This window comes from Emys orbicularis, chromosome 24 (genome assembly GCF_028017835.1).
Source record: "Emys orbicularis isolate rEmyOrb1 chromosome 24, rEmyOrb1.hap1, whole genome shotgun sequence".
Taxonomy (NCBI): Eukaryota; Metazoa; Chordata; order Testudines; family Emydidae; genus Emys; species Emys orbicularis.
In genome coordinates this window covers 1,872,059-1,894,072 of record NC_088706.1, presented here as the reverse complement: position 1 = coordinate 1,894,072, position 22,014 = coordinate 1,872,059, and the positions used below count along the sequence as shown (strand labels likewise).

At 60.9% G+C, this 22,014-nt stretch overlaps 1 protein-coding gene across 1 annotated transcript in view; it reads right to left on the bottom strand.

The window, feature by feature from the left end:
* FBN3 (fibrillin 3) overlaps positions 1 to 22,014 on the bottom strand; it is a 259,180-nt gene that overhangs the window by 63,857 nt on the left and 173,309 nt on the right. Inside the window, exons 26-36 of the mRNA XM_065422247.1 lie at positions 21,074 to 21,199; positions 20,131 to 20,256; positions 19,476 to 19,598; positions 18,055 to 18,180; positions 17,829 to 17,954; positions 17,140 to 17,262; positions 16,347 to 16,469; positions 15,053 to 15,178; positions 12,897 to 13,019; positions 12,359 to 12,481; positions 9,695 to 9,856 (exon numbers count right to left, since the gene is read on the bottom strand). Coding sequence (XP_065278319.1) covers positions 9,695 to 9,856; positions 12,359 to 12,481; positions 12,897 to 13,019; positions 15,053 to 15,178; positions 16,347 to 16,469; positions 17,140 to 17,262; positions 17,829 to 17,954; positions 18,055 to 18,180; positions 19,476 to 19,598; positions 20,131 to 20,256; positions 21,074 to 21,199 — 1,407 coding nt within the window. The remainder of the gene's footprint in view (positions 1 to 9,694; positions 9,857 to 12,358; positions 12,482 to 12,896; positions 13,020 to 15,052; positions 15,179 to 16,346; positions 16,470 to 17,139; positions 17,263 to 17,828; positions 17,955 to 18,054; positions 18,181 to 19,475; positions 19,599 to 20,130; positions 20,257 to 21,073; positions 21,200 to 22,014) is intronic.

Below are 22,014 nucleotides of genomic sequence, written 5' to 3'. Positions count from 1 at the left end.
TCCAGACAAAGGAAATTCAGTAGGTCTAATCAACCTGGATTTCTGTAAAGCATTTGGTACAGTTCCACATGAGAAATTATTAAACTGGAGAAGATGGGGATTAATACAAGAACTAAAAGGTGGGTAAGGAACTGGTTAAAGTGGAGACTACAACGGGTTGTACTGAAAAGTGAACTGTCAGCCTGGAGGGAGGTTACTAGTGGAATTCCTCAGGCCTTGGGCCAATCTTATTTAACATTTTCATTAATGACCTTGGCACAAAAAGTGAGAGTGTGCTAAGAAAATTTGTGGATGACACAAAGTTGGGGGGGTATTGCCAATACGGAGGAGGACCGGAATATCATACAAGAAGATCTGGATGACCTTGAAAACTGGAGTAATAGAAATCGGATGAAATTTAATAGTGCAAAGTGCAAGGTCATGCACATATAGACTAACAACAAGAATTCTGGTATAAGCTGGGGACGTACCAGTTGGAAGTGACAGAGGAGGAGAAAGATCTGGCTGTGTTGGTTGATCACAGGATGACGATCAGCCGCCATTGTGATGTGGCCGTGAAAAAGGCTAATGAAATCCTAGGATGCATCAGGGGAGGCACAAGGCACTGGTGAGATCTCACCTGGAATAGTGTGTGCAATTTTGGTCTCCCATGTTTGAGAGATGGATTCAAACCGGAACAGGTGCAGAGAAGGGCTATTCAGATAATGAGATGAATGGAGAAAAAACAGTTACTAACCTTTCGGTAAGTGTTTTTCTTCAAGATGTGTTGCACCACTCAATTCCACGGTAGGTGTTTGGGTGCTCCAGTGCACAGGTGTCAGAAAAGTGTTACCCTTAGTGGTACTCGTCAGGGTGGCCCGAACGCCCTTGGCTGTCTCGTGCATGTTGCACAGGCATAAAGGGCTGAGCTGCCCCAACCCCCCTCAGCTCCTTTCTACTGAAGCGACTCCAATGGAGATGGGAGGGAGGATGGATCATGGAATGGACACGTGCAACACATCTTGAAGAACAGCAGTTATGGCAAGGTTAGTGACCGTTTTTTATTCTTCGAGTGATTGCCCGTGCCCATTCCACGGCAGGTGACTCACAAGCAGTCCCCTCCAGAGGTGGGTTCAGAGTCTATTTGAACAGGGACTGGGGGACCACTTATCCATCATCTCTAGATTGTTGAGAGATTGCGTAGTGAGAGGCAAACATGTGACTGATGACCAGGTTGCTGCTTTGCAAATGTCTAATTCGAGCCAGAAATGCCGCAGAGGCCACTTGGGATCTAGTCAAATGACCTAATACACTATCTGGTGGCTTCACGTTAGCCAGCTGGTAACACTAGTGAACACAACTGGATACCATGATGAAATCCTCTGTGTGGAAACTGGACTACCCTTCAGTCTCTCTGCAAATGCAATAAACTATTGAGACGAAGACCTGAAAGTTGTAGCCCATTCCAGATAAATGCTAACTCTCTTCTAATGTTGAGTGCGTGCAGTGTCTCCTCTCCCTTACTACCATGAAGTTTGGGAAGATCAGTAAGCAAACTGCCTAGTTGGTATCAAAAGTGGAGACCAGTTCTGTAGGGATACTTGGATGGGATGAAGGTAGACTTTATCTACGTAAAAACGGTACCTGGTGATGGAGGGGCTGATACGCTCTCAACTCCCCATCTCTTCTGGCTGATGTAATAGGTACTGAAAACACTACCTTTGTTGAAAGGTGCACCAGAGAGCAGGTTGCTAGAGGCTCACAGGGGGACCTGTAAACTTTGCTCCATGATGGAGTTGGATTCTGTACATGTGGAAACGGTCTGTCCAATCCCTTTCAAACTCCTAGGGCCGTCGGGTTGGGGAAAAGGAAGCAGTTATCTGCAGAGGATGGAATGCTGGTACAGCTGCAAGATGAACTCTGATCCACCCAATCGCCAATCCTTGCTGTTTCAGACACAAAAGAGAGTCCAGCACATGCGGAATAGAAACTAGAATATGGGAGACCCCTTTCCACCTCGACCAGGCAGAAAACCTCTTCCACTTCGCAAGGGAAGTTTCCTCGCTGATGAGTTTTTCCTATTCAGCAGAGTCCCTGGCACCTCTCTGGAGAATGACTCTGACGATGAGAGAGGATAAGCCTGATTTGCATTGTATGTGGCAGCGAGGCCCTTTGTCGAGTCCAGCACTGCTCCAATAAATTCTGTTGTCTCTACTGGAGACAGGCCTGCCTTGGCTACGTTGATCAGGAGGCTGAGCGCATTGAAGGAGGCTGGATTACGCGAATGCTGGACACCCCTGAGACCTCTGATCAGTCAGGTGGCCAGGTAAGGGAGTACCTGGATCCCGAAGCTCCAGAGGAAAGCTGCTACCACCACCATACGCTCCATAGAAACACAAGGGGCAGCTGAGGGACTGAAGGACTGTGAACTGCTCATGGCAGCCACTGACAGTGAATCTCAGAAATGTTCTGTGGCGCTGATGAATCGCCATGTGAAAGTAGGCATCCTTCAAGCTGTGAGCAGCATACCAGTCCCCTGGCTCCAGGGCAGGAATAATGGAAGCTAGAGTGACCATCCAGAATTTTGATTTTTTTCAGAAACTTGTTTAACTGCCTTAGATCTAAAATTAGGCCTTTTTCTCCCAATACTTCCTGATCCTGAAAGCAAAAGGGGTTTGCCTTCAGGATCAGGAAGTATTGGGAGAAAAACCCCTTCCCCCTGAATAAAGGAGGGACCTCCTAGATAGCTCCTCCAAGGACCTCTGGCAGTAATACTGTCTCATGAGAGGACTCCCTCAGAAGGATGGGTAGGGGGAATAGGGCTAGAAATAAATTGGAGTGTATATCCCCCTTCACCATGCTTAGAACCCCCGGATCTGTTGCGGTGTGGGCCCAAGCATGACAGACATGTGGGAAATTGGAAAAGAAAAGACGGCCCTTTGGGAACTGGTCATCTGCCTGCCCCTCCAAATGGGCTCTCAGAAGATGCTGCCTGCCTTGAAGAACTGGCGGCTGGGGAAGCAGAGAGAGGTAGTGGTGGTTCGTAGCCTCTGTTCCTTCTCCTTGGCAGGTGTTGGGCTCAAGGAGCAAACCCTTTAAAACGCTGGGACTGATGAGGATGGAACGCCTTCCACCTCACTGCTGGGCTGGAAATGCCCAGGGATTTCAGGGCTGCTCTAGACTCTTTGAGACTCTGCAGAGTCTTGTCTGTTGTTTCTGAGAAGAGCGACAGCCCTTCCAACGGGAAGTCCTGGACTGTCTGTTGCACCTCTGGAGCGAGGCCAGAAGAGTGTAATCAGGACGAGCAGCTCCTCGGGGTAGCTGCGGGCTCCAGAGTCTGCTGCATTGAGACCCGCCTGCAGAGCCATTCTGGTGACCAAACTGCCCTCCTCTGCTAAAGACTGGAACTCCTGCTTCACCTCATCTGAGAACTTGTTTTTGAACCGTATCCCACCGGGTGAAATCCTGGCACCCAAGCAAAGCTTGCTGGTTTGCAATGCAAACCTTTTCATTGGCTACTGGCACTACAAGGGAGCCTGGAGAAGGATGGCTCTCTGGTGCTCGAACTTCTGGGAGGGAACACTGTACCATCTCTCCCCGCTTTCTGCAGTCGGAGGCAGAGAAGCCAGGGTCTGTCAGAGGACCGCTAAGATAGCCTCATCTATCAGGAGAGCTGTTCTCACTGGAGCCACAGATCTCAGAATGTCGCCAGCTTGTGTGATTTTTCCCGGGCCTCTTCTGGGTGGATGTCTAGGGCCAAAACCATCCTCCTCAACAGCTCCTGATGAGTCTTAGCATCACGAGGAGGCGGAGGAACAGACTCCACCACAATTGCCTCGTCAGGGGATGAAGAAGAGGATGCTATCGCTATCCTGGTCCAGGCTGTTTGTGACAGGGATCCTGACTCTGCCTGTGCCGGGCTCGGTACCAACGCTAGGGTGTTTGCAGTGTCAATGCTCCTGATGCCCAGTAGATAGAGCCAGCTGAGGAGGCTGCAGAGGGGGGAAGCCTCACGCATCCCAAAAGGGTCACCGGTACGCCCCAGTGCCCGACTATGTGTAGCTCAAGGGTCCCTTCGATCAGCTCCCTGCTGGTAGCGAGGCTCAGAGCAGAGCAGGGCAGGCAGGTGGCATACTCCTGATGATGGGGCTGGCGAGGCTGGGACACACAGGATCCCACTGCAGAGTCTGATGAGGAAGAAGATTCTTCTTGTGACCACGGCGATGCTGTACCCGCCGGCAGCATGAAGGAGGCTCCGACTTGGAAGGAAGAGGACCTGAGGAGATCATCCGTGGCTTTCTACTGGCCTAATGGGTACGCTGATGGCCAGATGCGATGGGGCTGCATGGGGCAGAGCTGAAGGCAGTGCCTTGGGCGCCGGTGCCAGGCGAGTTTCTTGAACTGATGGTGACAGTTTAACAACTCTCTTGCAGCCGCAAACACCCGGGAGTAGAAGGCACCGGACAGACACTCTGTGGTACCTGGTGCTAGGACACGCTGATGAAGGTGCTTCAGGAGCCGGTCTTGACAGGCCCATGCTGGGCTGTCGAGTCAACCAACTCCCCTGTTTAGAGGTGTGCTCGGAGGAGTGCTTCCTCTGCGAACACCCTCCTGTCTTTTGAAGATCTCACCCTCTTCACGTATTGAGTCCGATTTCCAATATCCCTATTGGGGGGAGGGATAGCTTGGTGGTTTGAGCATGGGCCTGCTAAACCCAGCATTGTGAGTTCAATCCTTGAGGAGGGCCACTTAGGGGTCTGGGGCAAAATCAGTATTTGGTCCTGCTAGTGAAAGCAGGGTGCTGGACTCAATGGCCTTTAGGGACAGTACTTGGTCCAAAGACAGGGGACTGGACTTGATGACCTTTCATGGTCCCTTCCAGTTCTACATTTCAGTACGGGTGACCTGGAGGCACGCATGGACTGATGCCGAGGTGCTTGGGACCCAGCCCAAGGCAGATGGCTCCAATGGAGGATGTAGCACTGATGTTTCAATCTGGCTGCTCTGTCTTTTTCAGAATGGGGCTTAAAGCCTTTGCATACTTATCGCTCACATGAGCTTCCCCAAACACTTAGGCAGCTGGTGTGAGGGTCACTAGTAGGCATTGCCTTGCCACAAGGGCGTCAGGGCTTGAAACCCAGAGAGTGTGGCATAGTTCCAGGGGGGGAGGGACCCAGAGAGAGAGCACCAGAACCACACAAACAACAACAACATTTAAAAAAAAAATTATTAACTAACTGACTAAATAACTAATGAGTGACACTGGCTCTACGCGGCGCCGGGTGCTCAGCGACACTAGCTCTACCCGGCGCCGGGTGCTCAGCGACACTGGCTCTACCCGGCGCCGTGTGCTCAGCGACACTGGCGCTACCCGGCGCCGTGTGCTCAGCGACACCGGCTCCACACGGCGCCGTGTGCTCAGCGACACCGGCTCCACACGGGCGCCGTGTGCTCAGCGACACCGGCTCCACACGGGCGCCGTGTGCTCAGCGACACCGGCTCTACCCGGCGCCGGGTGCTCAGCGACACCGGCGCTACCCGGCGCCGGGTGCTCAGCGACACCGGCGCTACCCGGCGCCGTCTGCTCAGCGACACTGGCGCTACCCGGCGCCGTCTGCTCAGCGACACTAGCTCCACATGGCGCCGTATGCTCAGCGACACCAGCTCTACACGGGTGCCGTGTGCTCAGCGACACCAGCTCTACACGGGTGCCGTGTGCTCAGCGACACCAGCTCTACACGGGTGCCGTGTGCTCAGCGACACCGGCTCCACACGGGTGCCGTGTGCTCAGCGACACCGGCTCCACACGGCGCCGGGTGCTCAGCGACACCGGCTCCACACGGGCGCCGGGTGCTCAGCGACACTGGCTCCACACGGGCGCCGGGTGCTCAGCGACACTGGCTCCACATGGCGCCGTGTGCTCAGCGACACTGGCTCTACCCGGCACCAGGTGCTCAGCGACACTAGCTCTACGCGGCGCCGGGTGCTCAGCGACACTAGCTCTACCCGGCGCCGGGTGCTCAGCGACACCAGCTGTACCCGGCGCCGTGTGCTCAGCGACACCGGCTCCACACGGCGCCGGGTGCTCAGCGACACCGGCTCCACACGGGCGCCGGGTGCTCAGCGACACCGGCTCCACACGGGCGGCGGGTGCTCAGCGACACCGGCTCCACACGGCGCCGGGTGCTCAGCGACACCGGCTCCACACGGCGCCGGGTGCTCAGCGACACCGGCTCCACACGGGCGCCGTGTGCTCAGCGACACCGGCTCCACACGGGCGCCGTGTGCTCAGCGACACCGGCTCCACACGGGCGCCGTGTGCTCAGCGACACCGGCTCCACACGGGCGCCGTGTGCTCAGCGACACCGGCTCCACACGGGCGCCGTGTGCTCAGCGACACCGGCTCCACACGGGCGCCGTGTGCTCAGCGACACCGGCTCCACACGGGCGCCGTGTGCTCAGCGACACCGGCTCCACACGGGCGCCGTGTGCTCAGCGACACCGGCTCCACACGGGCGCCGTGTGCTCAGCGACACCGGCTCTACACGGGCGCCGTGTGCTCAGCGACACTGGCTCTACACGGGCGCCGTGTGCTCAGCGACACTAGCTCTACACGGGCGCCGTGTGCTCAGCGACATCAGCTCCACACGGGTGCCGTGTGCTCAGCGACACCAGCTCCACACGGGCGCCGTGTGCTCAGCGACACCGGCTCCACACGGGCGCCGTGTGCTCAGCGACACCGGCTCCACACGGGCGCCGTGTGCTCAGCGACACCGGCTCCACACGGGCGCCGTGTGCTCAGCGACACCGGCTCCACACGGGCGCCGTGTGCTCAGCGACACCGGCTCCACACGGGTGCCGTGTGCTCAGCGACACCGGCTCCACACGGGCGCCGTGTGCTCAGCGACACCGGCTCCACACGGGCGCCGTGTGCTCAGCGACACTGGCTCCACACGGGCGCCGTGTGCTCAGCGACACCGGCTCCACACGGCGCCGTGTGCTCAGCGACACCGGCTCCACACGGGCGCCGTGTGCTCAGCGACACCGGCTCCACACGGGCGCCGTGTGCTCAGCGACACCGGCTCCACACGGGCGCCGTGTGCTCAGCGACACCGGCTCCACACGGGCGCCGTGTGCTCAGCGACACCGGCTCCACACGGGCGCCGTGTGCTCAGCGACACCGGCTCCACACGGGCGCCGTGTGCTCAGCGACACCGGCTCCACACGGGCGCCGTGTGCTCAGCGACACCGGCTCCACACGGGCGCCGTGTGCTCAGCGACACCGGCTCCACACGGGCGCCGTGTGCTCAGCGACACCGGCTCTACACGGGCGCCGTGTGCTCAGCGACACCGGCTCTACACGGGCGCCGTGTGCTCAGCGACACCGGCTCCACACGGCGCCGTGTGCTCAGCGACACCGGCTCCACACGGGCGCCGTGTGCTCAGCGACACTGGCTCCACACGGGCGCCGTGTGCTCAGTGACACTGGCTCCACACGGGCGCCGTGTGCTCAGTGACACCGGCTCCACACGGGCGCCGTGTGCTCAGCGACACCGGCTCCACACGGGCGCCGTGTGCTCAGCGACACCGGCTCCACACGGGCGCCGTGTGCTCAGCGACATCAGCTCCACATGGCGCCGGGTGCTCAGCGACACTGGCTCCACACGGCGCCGGGTGCTCAGCGACACTGGGTCTACCCGGCACCGGGTGCTCAGCAACACTGGCTCTACCCGGCACCGGGTGCTCAGCGACACTGGCTCTACCCAGCGCCGGGTGCTCAGCGACACTGGCTCTACCCAGCGCCGGGTGCTCAGCGACACTAGTTCTACCCGGTGCTGTTTGCAGTGTGAGTAAAGACTGGGAGAAGCAAGGCCAGGGAGCTCCCACGACCATTACAGGCTGTAGGAAGAAACTGAGTGAGTCGGGGGCAGCTTGGCCTTTTATGCTCGATGATGTTCGGGAGACAGAAAAGGGCACTTGTGTTACCCGGGGTTCTTTCAACCCAAAGCTCTTTGTAACTTTACTCTGTGCGAGGAGGTGTCAGGAAATAAATCAGGGGAGACACGGCCGTCCGACCGATAGATGGCTGGCACAAACAGGACAACACAAGAGTGCTTTCACTTAAAGCTGAACTTTAGTAGTCTCAAGCACTTACACACGTCCGCAACAAGATTAGTAAAACACCCCCAACCCTTGATAATTACCAAAGCTGAGTGTGGCTTTCGAGTGGCTGGGGAACACAAGATGTATCCAGAGGGACAGTCCAGTCCCCAAACGAGTCCCCCCAAAGGAGAGTCCCACCTATCTCAAGCTTTTCCCCCTTATTTATACATTAGTAATACGATGACATGTCCCTTAAAGAAAACTTGTCAAGTAAGCAGTTTCAAGCAAGAGGCTCCTTCTGATTATTGATTAACCAGGTGTGGGTTTTTCCAGAGTCTGCAGCTCTGAGACCCCAATAGACATTCCTGCTCTTTTAAAATGCACGTATCAGCAACTTCAACACAATTCTTATCAGGAAGGACGCGGGGTCAAGCTGCCCCTTCCGTGGCACCCCAAAACCCCCTCCCCTCCTGCCTTCATCAAGCTGAGTTTGCTGAATGGCCAATTTACAGCTTGCTGACTAGGTTGCTTTTTAACAATAAGCCATAGTGGTTTTAGGCACTTTACTGGTTTGCCAAAGTCTCCCCGTACACTTGGGCCGCCCCGACAGGTACCGCCAAAGTTAAAGTCTCTCCACCAGCTGTGCACTGGAGCTTGGCTTGTTTAGCCAGACCGGACGAAGGCTGAGGGGAGATACGATCGCTCTCGATAAATACACCGGAGGGATAAACACCAGAGAGGTGGCGGAGTTCTTTCAGTTAAGGGCCAATGTTGGCACAAGAAGAAATGTCTATAAACTGATCATCATCAAGTTTGGGCTCGAAGTTCGATGAAGGTTTCTAACCAGCGCAGGAGGAACAGCCTTCCCAGGGGAATAGGCGTCCCAAACAGCCTACCCTGGCCCAAGACTGAGCAGGGTACGTTTATGGAGCAGATGGTGTGAGGAGCCTGCCTATAGCATGTGGCCCATCTGCGACTGCTACTGGCAAATATCCCCAATGGCTGGTGATGGGACGCTGGAGGGAACAGGCTCTGAGTTACTACAGAGATTCCTTTCCAGGTGTCCGGCTCGTGGGTCTTGCTCATGGTTCAACTGATCACCATATCTGGGGTCAGGAAAGACTATTCCCCCAGGTCTGATTGGCAGAGACCCTGGTGGTTTTTCACCTTCCTCTGCAGCCTGGGGCCCGGATCACTTGGAGGTTTGAACTAGAGTAAATGGATTCTCTGTAACTTGAGATCTTTAAATCAAGATTTGAGGACGTCAGTAACTCAGCCAGAGGTTCTGGGCCTATTACAGGAGTGGATGGGGGAGGTTCTGTGGTCTGCAAAGTGCCGGAGGTCAGACTAGACGATCATGATGGTCCCGCCTGATCTAAAAGTCTCTGTCCCACTCGCACCCAGCCCTCAGCTCATCCCATCCTCCCCGATACAGAGCGATGCACCCAGGCCCCGCATGTCCACCTGACTCCACAGCATGCAGCGACGCAGCCCATACCCCCGCCCCCGCTTCCCCATGTCCCAGGTCCAACCTGCCCCTGCCCTTTGGAGCAGAGCCGAGCGCTAACCACACTGCATGTGAGAGTCACCCCAGAGTACTTCCCCTACTCACTTGTGTTGGCTGGAGGGCAGAACTCACAGGGGTTCCCCCAGGCACGGCCCAGCGAGCAGCAGCAGGAGGCCCGAGTGACGCCCACCCCAATTTCAGCGCTGCACGAGATCCCACCATCCCCGCGGTCCTGAGTGTCCAGGAAACAGTTCCCGACGCGGGTGTCTGCACGGGGCAGGGCAGAAAGGAGACAGTGAGCCTCGGGTGAGCAAAGCCCCCGGCGCTGCCCAAGCTGGCAGAGAGGGAGGGGTGCAGCAGATCCTGGCAGCAATGGAGGAAGCCTCTTGCAATGGCCCAGGACCCGCCCCTCCTGATAACAGCCGAGTTCCCCTCGCCTGCTTTCCCCAGTCCGTCACTCTGGCCCAGCCCCACGAAGGGACATAGCACCTAGCAAATCACAGCAACACCCGCAGCCCACACTGCTGAGTTAGGCACCCAGTTCTCTGGACAACGCATATGGAGAGCAGGCCCCCTGGATTCACAAAAACCAGCCTGCTAGGGAGCATGCTAAGCTAGCCAGAGTGAGATCCTAATGCCAGGGGTGCGCTAAGCCCTGCTCCTCCCATGGAGTTCGGTAGGTCCAGGCTGCAGGGAAGGGCTCTGCCAGCGAGCCGCAGGCAGGAGGCCAATGACATAGCGCCTGAGGGGACTGCAGCTGGGAGGGCTGATACCTGGCATGGCCCAGAGATTTGCCCAGAGACTGTAAGGGAGATTCCTGCCCCTCCCCCCCCCACTCCTCTCCAATTGGTTCCTGTGGAGTTAGGTGGCCCCCAAGTGCACCTGACGGAGGGACCCCATGGGTGCGATAGGCGCAGGAGCCTTATCCCCCTGGTCTGTGGATCGCGCTGGGGCTTAGACGGCAGGTAGCACCCGAGCACCTACAGGGAGGCAGTTGTGCACATGACCCGAGGCAGGAACAGTGCAAGGTGGGGTTAGGGAAGCTGAGCAGGGTCTGTGGGTCACAGCGCAGGGTGGGGGTCGGGGTCAGGGTCTGTGGGTCACAGCGCAGGGTCGGGGTCGGGATCAGGGGTGGCTGAGCAGGGTCTGTGGGTCACAGCGCAGGGTGGGGGTTGGGGTCAGGGTCTGTGGGTTACAGCGCAGGGTTGGAGCGGCTGAGCAGGGAGCGTGCTCACAGCGCAGGGTGGGGGTCAGGGTCAGGGTCTGTGGGTCACAGTGCAGGGTGGGGGTCAGGGTCAGGGTCTGTGGGTCACAGCGCAGGGTGGGGGTCAGAGTCTGTGGGTCACAGCGCAGGGTCGGGGCAGCTGAGCAGGGAACGTGGGTCACAGTGCAGGGTGGGGGTCAGGGTCAGGGTCTGTGGGTCACAGGCAGGGTCGGGGCGGCTGAGCAGGGAGTGTGGGTCACAGGCAGGGTGGGCAGGGCCGGCTCTAGCTTTTTGGCCACCCCAAGCAAAAAAAAACGGGGCGGCCAGAATGGCAAAGCAAAAAAAAAAAAAAAAAACCTGCGGCGCGGCCGGAGCCAGGGGCTGCAGGGGGACTCCCTGCGCTGCAGATGTGCCCCGGCTAGCGGAGGGAGCGGGGGGGAGAGAGAGAGAGAAGGGGGGCGGCCAGGGCTTCAGCGGGGCGCTGCCACACGGCCCCGCCACCTGCCGGGAGAGCTCTGCGCTGCTCCGGTCGCCTGGGAGGGAACGACGCGGGCTGCCCTGCCGGGCTTGCTGCAGGGTGCTCCCGTCCTCCGCGCCGCCGTCTCCTACAGGGTGGCTGGAGCAGAACACCACCACCAAAAAAAAAAAAGCGGCCATGCCGCCCTAGGATTGGGCGGAATGCCGCCTCCTACAAGCTGCCGCCCCAAGCACCAGCTTGCTCCACTGGTGCATGGAGCCGGCCCTGAGGGTGGGGGTCGGGATCAGGGTCTGTGGGTCACAGCACAGGGTCGGGGCGGCTGACAGAGTCTGTGAGTCACAGGCAGGGTCGGGGTCAGGGGTGGCTGATCAGGGTCTGCGGGTCACAGCGCAGGGTGGGGGTTGGGGTCAGGGTCTGTGGGTCACAGCGCAGGGTCGGGGCGGCTGAGCAGGGAGTGTGGGTCACAGCACAGGGTGGGGGTTGGGGTCAGGGTCTGTGGGTCACAGCGCAGGGTGGGGGTCGGGGTCAGGGTCTGTCAGAGCAGCCAATCAGGGCTGCCGAAGGAGGCAGGTGGTGCTCTCCCCGCAGCCCCAGGAGCTGACTGGAGGGGTGGGGGAAGAGGGAGCAGAAAGAGCCGAGCAACTCAAGGTGGCTCTTCTCCCCGCTCCCCCACTCTCCTGTCAACAGTGGGGATGCTCCCCCCAGGCTCACCATGTGTGTCACGGACCAGGGCTGTGAGGACCCGGATGTGAGCAGATGGTGCTGCGGAGGGAACCAGGTATCAGGAAAAGGACATTGAGTTAACCTGTGGAACTCACCGCCTCTAGTCTCCGGGAGGCCAAAGTCTGACTAGGACTGAAAGCAGGATTAGCACTTTGCCTGGAGAACAAACCACCCCCCGTTACATTGGACAAGCCAGAAACCTCCAGGGCATGAGCCAACCTCGAGAGTCTGGGGCCAGAGAAACTCCCCTCTGGGCAGGTTCTGCACCTCTCCTGTCTCTACCAATGAATGGGGGCTGAGTGAACCCTGGAGCGACTGGTTCACACTGGGAGTGGGGCCTGGGGATGCTGGAAGCTGCACTCACCCACACAGCCCACTCCCGTGGGGTTCAGCTCGAAGTCCTGGGGGCAGTTGCACAGGTAGCTGCCCGGGGTGTTGACGCACAGCCCGTTGATGCAGTTCACGGGGTCCGCGCACTCGTTGACGTCTGCAGGGACGGGAACGACTCAGTATCAGGAGCAATCACTGATCACCAAGGAAACCTCAGTGATCGCCCCAGTTGGGGAGGGTACCGGCTGCCTCCCTATGCTCCCCACATGACGGGGAGCGTTCTCACGCCCCCAGGTGACGACAGACAGCCCATCCCCTCCCCCACCTCTGCCAGGGCTCAGACCTCAGGATCAGTCGAGTGACAGGCGGTCTACTGAGGGCACCGCAGGATCATTGGCACCTGGTCCTGGTTAGAGCAAGCCCTGCCCTGGGCAAACCTGGAGCCCGCAGGGCCTGTCGCTGAGCTCCTGGGTGCCAGGCTCCCCTCCGGGGCTGGGACCAGTTCGTCCCCTGCAGATGACCCCAGGGCGCTGACCAGGGAGAACTGATTCCCAGGCGCAGGCCCCAGCTACCTGTGCAGTTGCCTCCACTCCTGTCGAGCTCATAGCCGTCATCACAGGCACAGCGGAACATCCCAGGCAGGTTCTGGCAGCTCCCGAAGACGCAGATGTTCTGGAAGGTGCATTCGTCGATGTCTGCCAGGGAGACAGAGCTGGGCTGAGGGGCCAGCGGAGCAGCTTCCCCTCTACCTCCCAAGTGACTGTAATGACAGGCCAGGCCGGATTCCTGCTCCTCCAGGACACTTCTCTGGTGCAGCAGGGGACGCTGCCCTGGACTCAGTGTGTACCCCGTGCAGCAAGCCCGCACCTTGAGCCCCCATCTTCACCACCTGCCCTTGTTCTACAGCTGGGCCCTCAGCAGCCCCCAGGTAGCACCTTTGCCTGAGCCTGTGCGGAGAACTCAGCCCCTCGCCAGGCAGATGAGTGGAGTGTGTGAGGGGAAGGGCCAGGAGCCTGCCCCGGGGGATCTCTGTGTGAGGGGAAGGGCCGGGCGCCTGCCCCGGGGGGCTCTCTGTGTGAGGGGAAGGACCGGGCGCCTGCCCCTGGGGATCTCTGTGTGAGGAGAAGGGCCGGGCGCCTGCCCCTGGGGATCTCTGTGTGAGGAGAAGGGCCGGGCGCCTGCCTTGGGGGATCTCTGTGTGAGGAGAAGGGCCAGGCACCTGCCCTGGGGGGCTCTCTGTGTGAGGGGAAGGACCGGGCGTCTGCTTCGGGGGGGCTCTCTCTGTGAGGGGAAGGGCCGGGCGTCTGCTCCTGGGGGGGATCTCTGTGTGAGGGGAAGGGCCGGGCGCCTGCCCTGGGGGGATCTCTGTGTGAGGGGAAGGGCCGGGCGCCTGCCCTGGGGGGATCTTTGTGTGAGGGGAAGGACCGGGCGCCTGCCCCTGGGGATCTCTGTGTGAGGGGAAGGGCCGGGCGCCTGCCCCTGGGGATCTCTGTGTGAGGGGAAGGACCGGGCGCCTGCCCCAGGGGATCTCTGTGTGAGGGGAAGGGCCGGGCGCCTGCCCCGGGGGATCTCTGTGTGAGGGGAAGGGCCGGGCGCCTGCCCCTGGGGATCTCTGTGTGAGGGGAAGGACCGGGCGCCTGCCCCGGGGGATCTCTGTGTGAGGGGAAGGACCGGGCGCCTGCCCCTGGGGATCTCTGTGTGAGGGGAAGGACCGGGCGCCTGCCCCTGGGGATCTTTGTGTGAGGGGAAGGGCTGGGCGCCTGCCCTGGGGGGATCTCTGTGTGAGGGGAAGGGCCGGGCGCCTGCCCCTGGGGATCTTTGTGTGAGGGGAAGGGCCGGGCGCCTGCCCCTGGGGATCTTTGTGTGAGGGGAAGGGCCGGGCGCCTGCCCTGGGGGGATCTCTGTGTGAGGGGAAGGGCCGGGCGCCTGCCCCTGGGGATCTTTGTGTGAGGGGAAGGGCCGGGCACCTGCCCCTGGGGATCTTTGTGTGAGGGGAAGGGCCGGGCGCCTGCCCTGGGGGGATCTCTGTGTGAGGGGAAGGGCCAGGCGCCTGCCCTGGGGATCTTTGTGTGAGGGGAAGGGCCGGGCACCTGCCCCTGGGGATCTTTGTGTGAGGGGAAGGGCCGGGCGCCTGCCCTGGGGGGATCTCTGTGTGAGGGGAAGGGCCGGGCGCCTGCCCCTGGGATCTTTGTGTGAGGGGAAGGGCCGGGCGCCTGCCCTGGGGGGATCTCTGTGTGAGGGGAAGGGCCGGGCGCCTGCCCTGGGGATCTTTGTGTGAGGGGAAGGGCCAGGCGCCTGCCCTGGGGATCTTTGTGTGAGGGGAAGGGCCAGGCGCCTGCCCTGGGGGATCTCTGGGCTCAGCAGATGTCACAGGCTCACCTAGGAGCTGCTAAGTGGCGGCAGAGGAGCAGGCAGCCAGAGCGGTGCAGTGGGCAGAGGTCTGCAGCCCAGCTGCAGCCAAGGGTGCTGTGGGGTGGGGCTGGGCGTGATGGCCACTCTCACAGGGCAGGAATTTGGGTGGCTCCTCGCACTCCCTGGAAAGAAGCCTAGGCCTTCTTGAGCCCAGGACACCAGACGCCAGCCGGTGACTGGAGCCTTGGCGTGCTCCCTGGGGCGGCGGCAGGGCTAGGGCCCCGCTCTGGGCAGCAGCGTGGCGTGAAGGCCCTGGCTGTGCCGGGGCAGCGTAGAAAGGCCGGGCAGCGCCGTGCTGCAGGAGCCGTGCTCTTACCCTGGCAGGCCCTGCTGTCCTCCGTGGGGTTGAAGCCCATCTCGCACTCGCAGCGGTAGCCCCCGGGTGCGTTCAGGCACTGCCCGTTCTCACACAGGTTCACGTTGTCCGCACACTCGTCCACATCTGCAGGAGAGGTCACCAGCACGTCAACACAGCAGTGGGGAGAAGGCTGGAGCCTCCACCCCCCACCCCAGGGAATCTCCCACGAGCCGCCACAATCTAGTGCCCCCTCCCCCCGGCTCATGGGCAGCTGGAGGCGCTCCCCAGGAGAGGAAAGGAAGCTAGGTACTGTTGGGGGGTTCCCAAAAGCACCTGCGGGAGATGCATGCTTTTGGGAGGGCTCCCTGACCTAGAGCAGGTTACCCATCCCCCACAGGCAGGAGGGCAGGAGGCCTTGCAGCTCGTGATGAGACAGCTCTCAGATCTGCCCTTGGCATGGGGAGCTGGCCAGAGTGGTCCCACCGGTAATGGGTGGGTGGGGATGAGGGGAACCCATGGGTAACCAAGCGGGTGGGGGGTGGGGAGATCCCGTGAGTAACTGAGTGTGTGTGGGGATCCCGTGGGTAAACCAGTGCACCGGGCTAGTGGGGATGGGGGAAATCCCATGGGTAACCAAGCACGTGGGGAGGTGGGGGATGCCATGAGTAACAAGGGGGAAGGGGAAGGGGGATCCCATGGGTAACTCAGAGGGTGGGGGTGGGGGGATCCCATGGGTAACCAGGCGGGTGGGGGTGGGGGGATCCCGTGGGTAACTGAGCATGTGGGGATGGGGGATCCCGTGGGTAACCAGGCGGGTGGGGGTGGGGGGATCCCATGGGTAACCAGGCGGGTGGGGGTGGGGGGATCCCATGGGTAACAGAGCACGTGGGGATGGGGGGATCCTGTGGATAACCAAGTGGGTGGGGGGTGGAGGGATCCCATGGGTAACCAGGCGGATGGGGGTGGGGGGATCCCATGGGTAACAGAGCACGTGGGGATGGGGGGATCCCATGGGTAACTGAGCAGGTGGGGGGTGGAGGGATCCCATGGGTAAACAGGTAGGTGGGGGTGGGGGGATCCCACGGTAACCGAAAGGGATGGGTGTGGTTTGGAGATTGTCTGGCTGTCAGTCAGGGTTTGCATCCCAGAGGATGGGGGCTGGTGGGGGAGGGGAGGATCTCTCTACCCTGTCTCTGCATCCCCCACAGTAGCTGGGGAGCGATCAGTTGCTCCCCACAGCTGGGGTAGACTGGAGCAGGCCCGGGTGGGTGCCAGGCCCCTCGCTCTGCCCCAGCGCCCGGACACCCTGTACCTGAGCAGGAGAAGCCGTCACCGGAGAAGCCCTCTCGGCAGGCACAGCGGTAGGAGCCAGGTGTGTTCACGCAATTGGCATTCAGGTTGCACTTGTGCTCTTCAGTGGCACATTCATCCAGGTCTGCGGGGAGAAGCCCAGTGAGAGGATTGCTTGTCTCTGGGTCTGCGCCCGGGGGCAGCACAGGGGTTACAGGCTGGGGTCTGAGCGCGGCTTCAGCCTCCTGGCTCCCCGCCCCCAGCTGGTAAACATGGGGACACCCAGACAGACAGCACAGCTCCACACACCTACACACTGCTTGTGAGACACTCAAACACATGTACACACACATGCTGCTTGAGACACTGACACGTGCACACAGACATACACACTGCCCGTGAGCCACAGACACACACATGCACACACACACTGCCCATAAGCTACACACACACACACACTCTGCCCGTGAGACACACACACACACACACACTGACACATACACTGGCCGTGAGACACTGACACATATGTACACACATTGCCCATGTGAACTAGGGTGACCAGACAGCAAATGTGAAAAATCAGGACAGGGGGTGGGGGGTAATAGGAACCTACATAAGAAAAAGACCCCAAAATTAGGACTGTCCCTATAAAATCGGGACATCTGGTCACCCTAATGTGAACACAATGCCCTGTTGGCCCCTGGAGCACTGTGTGTGCACAGCTGACCCCAGTATCCGCAGGTGCACATGGCCAGGGACACGGCCACATGCTAGGAGCTGCTCGAGTCCCCTCCCCGTCTGGGCTGGGAACTCACCATTGCATTTCAGCCCATCTCCAAGCCAGCCCATGCGGCACTTGCACTTAAAGCTGCCGGGCACGTTGATGCAGGAGGCATGCATGTCACAGTTGTGAGCACCGATCTCACACTCGTCGATATCTGCACGAAGGAAGCGCATTAGACCTGACCCAGCCAGGCCCCTCATCCCCTGAGTGAAGGGGGGGACAAACCTAGGGTCTACTGGGCTCAAAGTGCCCATGGGGATGGACCAGGCTGACCCAGGAGTGACCCTCCTGGGTGATGGAGGGGTGAGCAGTGAGTGACCCCCTGGGGCCATGGGGACAGACTGGGGTGCACAGTGAGTGACCCCCCGTGGACCGTGGGGGTTGTGCAGTGAGTGACCCCCGGGGCAGTGGGGACACACTGGAGTGAGCAGTGAGTGACCCCTGGTGTGATGGGGGTGTGCAGTGAGTGACCCCCCCCAGGACGATGGGGACAGACTGCGGTAAGAGGAGAGTCAGGCCCACAGGATATAAATCAATTGGGAACAGATTCCTGCCTAGAGCCCAGTGTGGGTGACTCATTGGCTCTGGTCCTGGCAGTCCCTGCCCTCTTGGGGTGGGGGGGTCCCTGCAGAAGCCAGCTGCCCTGGGGCTTGCCACCTGTGGCATTGCTCCTGCCTAGCCTCCCCACAGCCCAGGGCACTGGTGTGGCGGTGTTCCCACCTGTGCAGCCCGTTGCCCCCTTCTTGACGAAGTAGCCGAGCTGGCAGTGGCAGATGAAGGAGCCCTTGGTGTTCTCACACTCGCCGTGCAGGCAGATGTTGGGGTTCAGGTCACACTCGTTCACATCTGCAGGAGAACACGGCTCAGTACCTGCAGCCCTGTGCCAGGGCCTGGGGCAGGTCCCAGACCCTCCCTCCCCAGCGACCACCAGGCGTGGCTGTCTCACCGATGCACGTCTTCATGTCCAGGGAGGCCATGAATCCGTCAAAGCAAAGGCAGCGGTACTCCCCTGGGATGTTGGTGCACTGGCCCCCGTCGCAGATCTCTGGGTTGTCCTCGCACTCATCGATATCTGGCGAGGGAGGGAGAAGCTGTCAGAGCAGGGGCCTGGAACTGCTGGGTGGTAGCGAAGGGGATCACTGGTCACAGGAGGGGGGGGTCTGTGGTGACTGAGCAAGGCAGGCGGGGTGACAGGGCTACAGCCGCGAGGGTCCCTTGGTGTGGAGCAAGTGTTGCCAGAGGCAGACAGCAAAGAGATTGGGTCAGGGACTCCCTGCAGCTCCAAACCCAATGGCCACGGGGAGGCTGGGTCAGGGCCTGGCATTGCTGGGCAGGCCAGGGCACCTGCAGGGAATGTCCCCACTCAGCTGCTCCCGGCTCACCACACACCATCAGAATGACACACCCATCTGGCTGCCAGGGGCACCCGTGTCCTGTACAGGGCTGAGCGCAGCGCAAGCTGGGGGTGCCCGTCAGTGCACGGGGCTGAGGGCAGGGTGAGTTCAGGGTGCCCCTCAGTGCACAGGGCTGAGGGCAGCGCAAGCTGGGGGTGCCCATCAGTGCATGGGGCTGAGGGCAGGGTGAGCTGGGGGTGCCCCTCAGTGCACGGGGCTGAGGGCAGGGCGAGCTGGGGTTGCCCGTCAGTGCACGGGGCTGAGGGCAGGGTGAGCTGGGGGTGCCTGTCAGTGCACGGGGCTGAGGGCAGGGTGAGTTCAGGGTGCCCCTCAGTGCATGGGGCTGAGGGCAGGGTGAGCTGGGGGTGCCCCTCAGTGCACGGGGCTGAGGGCAGCGCAAGCTGGGGGTGCCCATCAGTGCACGGGGCTGAGGGCAGGGTGAGTTCAGGGTGCCCCTCAGTGCACAGGGCTGAGGGCAGCGCAAGCTGGGGGTGCCCATCAGTGCATGGGGCTGAGGGCAGGGTGAGCTGGGGTTGCCCGTCAGTGCACGGGGCTGAGGGCAGGGTGAGCTGGGGGTGCCCCTCAGTGCACGGGGCTGAGGGCAGTGCGAGCTGGGGGTGCCCATCAGTGCACGGGGCTGAGGGCAGTGCGAGCTGGGGGTGCCCATCAGTGCACCGGGCTGAGGACAGGGTGAGTTTGGGATGTCCATCTGTGCACGGGGCTGAGGGCAGCGCGAGCTGGGGGTGCCCATCAGTGCATGGGGCTGAAAGCAGGGTGAGTTTGGGGTGTCCGTCAATGCACAGGGCTAAGTGCTGTCTTCAGAGTGAGCCAATGGAGCCCATCTGGTGCCCTTCATCTCGCAGGGCAAGGCCCAAAGATAGTCACACCCTACCCCAGTGCGAGGCTGTATTGCATCCTGCAGTACCCTGCGCAGCCCGTGTGCCAGCACTAGAACAGCCAGATCCCTGCTCACCTGTACACGACCTCTTGTCCGGCATGAGCGCGTAGCCTTCGCTGCAGCTGCACTGGTAGCTGCCCTCTGAGTTGGTGCAGTGCGTGTCGCAGCCGCCATTCATGATGGTGCACTCGTCAATATCTGCATGGGAACAGCCATGCCCCAGTCACTGCAAGGCCCCTGCTGGGGCACCAGCTGCCCAGCCAGACGGGACCAACATGGCGGTGCCAGCACCCAGAGCCTGGGATCGGAGAGTGCCAGGACAGAAGGATGCGCCCGCACCCTGGGCTCCTGTGGACAGGGACGATGGCTCACAGCGCCCCCATGGGCACTCGGAGGAAGTGCTGCTGCCTTCCCGGCTTCTTGCTGTCCAGCCCGCGCCAGGACGTCTGGCACTAACCAAGCCTGTGACAGACAGGGGGCCTGGCGGTGACTGGGGCACGACTGTGCATAGGACTGTCCATCCCAGCGCCCTCCTGAAGGGGGCGCTGCACTGTCAGTATGTTTCACACAGATGCTTAAAGGCAGCCCATTGCCCTGGCATCCAGCTGGGGTTCTCCTGGAGGCTAAAGGCCAGAAGAGCCCACTCTGGCCATCCTCTCTGCCCTCCTGCATCCGCAGGGCAGAGCCCTGCCCAGAGCCCGGCCTGGAGCTCAGCCCCACGTGCACTCACCGATGCAGCCCTGCCTGTCCGGAGTGCCCTGGAAGCCAGAGTCACAGGCGCACTGGTAGGTGCCGATGACGTTGACGCAGTGCCCGTTGCGGCACAGGCTGTCGCTGAGGGAGCACTCATTGATATCTGGGGTGAGAGTGAAAGGGTTTATAGGCCAGCTGGGCTCAGCCATTCCCAGCATTGCCAGTGCTGCATTTTAACAGTGACCCTTGCAGCTCCCCACAGCCCCCGTCTCCGCCACATCTCAGACCCACCCAGGTCCTGACCCTCTTCTGGGTCTCTCCCAGCTGCTTCGGATCCCCCCTCCCGGCATGGAGGGGAAGAACCAGCTCACTTCCCCAGGCGCACTCGCTGCAGCTCCCAGGTGGGCCCGTCCCCACTGCCCCAAGCCCAGGTGGGATTTCTCTGCCCCCCCGGGGCTCTGTAGCGCCTCCCACTCCCTGTCTCCTGGCAGCGTTGCTAGACGCTCTTTACTCTTCTAGAGCATTTCAATCAGTGGGTCCTACCCCCACTGGCTGGGTCTCCACCAGGAACCTCCGTACTGTGCTGGTTGGGATCACCCAGCCTGCCCCACTCTCACTACTGCAATCTGGGCAGTCCAGCATGCTGCCGGCTGCCCTTCCGGCCCATCACCATGTTGTTCAGTCCTTGATGAACAGCAGGTAGCTGATCTGGCTCCATAAATGCAACGTGGCTCTGGAAGCGACAGAGACTCTGGGCCCGATTCTGTGAAATGCAGCATGCCCTCAATCCCCCACTGACCTGAGTGGGATCTGCACATGCCCAGCATGGGCTTAGGATCAGGCCCTCTGACAGGGGTCTCACCCAGTGTAAACCCACCATCATCCGTGAGCTGGCACAGGACACAGCGTGGCCCTTTGGCTGCTGGGTGTGAGCAGGGGCAGGCGTGCTGCAGACACCCTGGCCCTTCCCACGCACTCACCAACGCAGGCATTGCCTTCTGCGCTCAGCTCGTGGCCTGGGGGGCAGATGCACTCGAAGCTGCCCTCGGTATTGACACAGATCCCTCCACGGCACAGCAGCGGGTCCCGTTCGCACTCGTCGATGTCTGCGGAGAGCAGGACACAAGGATTCGGGGGGTTTGTCTGGCAGCTGGTGTTTCCCAGGTACGTGTGACTCCAGTGCCAAGGAGCATTGTCCTGGATAACCCCAAAGCCCAGGCTGGGACCCACCCCCCAAATCCAAGTTACCCCCATGGATAACGCTACAACACGGCCCAGGCCAGGAGGGAGCCACACGGCATGTTACAGAGCACCAGTGCTTCAGAAAAGGACAGCGCAGAGTGCAGAGTGTGTCACCGTGCAGGGGGCAGTCAGGAGCCACCGCGTCCTGGCTCCCCGGCTGTCTGGCTGTGCGCAGCCCTGCGTGCCTCCTCCCCAAGCCCCTGTCAGCAGCTCCCTAAGCCCAGGAGGCTGGGGTTAGAGTGAGGGTGTTTGAAATTGTTGCTGTGTCTGTTCCCAGTTCTTCCAACACAGTCAAAGCTACCCAAAGTGCCGCCTGTGCAGTGGGAGTGTGGCCCATTGCCAGGGCCTAGGCCCTGCTCCCCGCCTGCCCAGAATGGAGAATTGTCCCAAGCTGCAGCCCAGGGAGCAGGAGCTGCTTGGAGCACAAGCAGCTGTAGCAGGACGTGCTGCAGGCCGATGCTTGTGTGGTCAGCTGCCTGCCCCAGCGCTGTAACGACCCTGTGCAGATGGCCATGGAGGCAGTGGGGTGCTCATGCACATGGCCCCAGGAGAGCTGGTGAGAGCACCACACACCAGGTCAGTGCCACCCTGCCAGGACCGGGACCCAGGCTGTTTCTATGCGCGGGCTGGTGCCACCCAGTGCAGCAGGAGTGGGACAGCTGCTGAGCCCAGTCCCCGC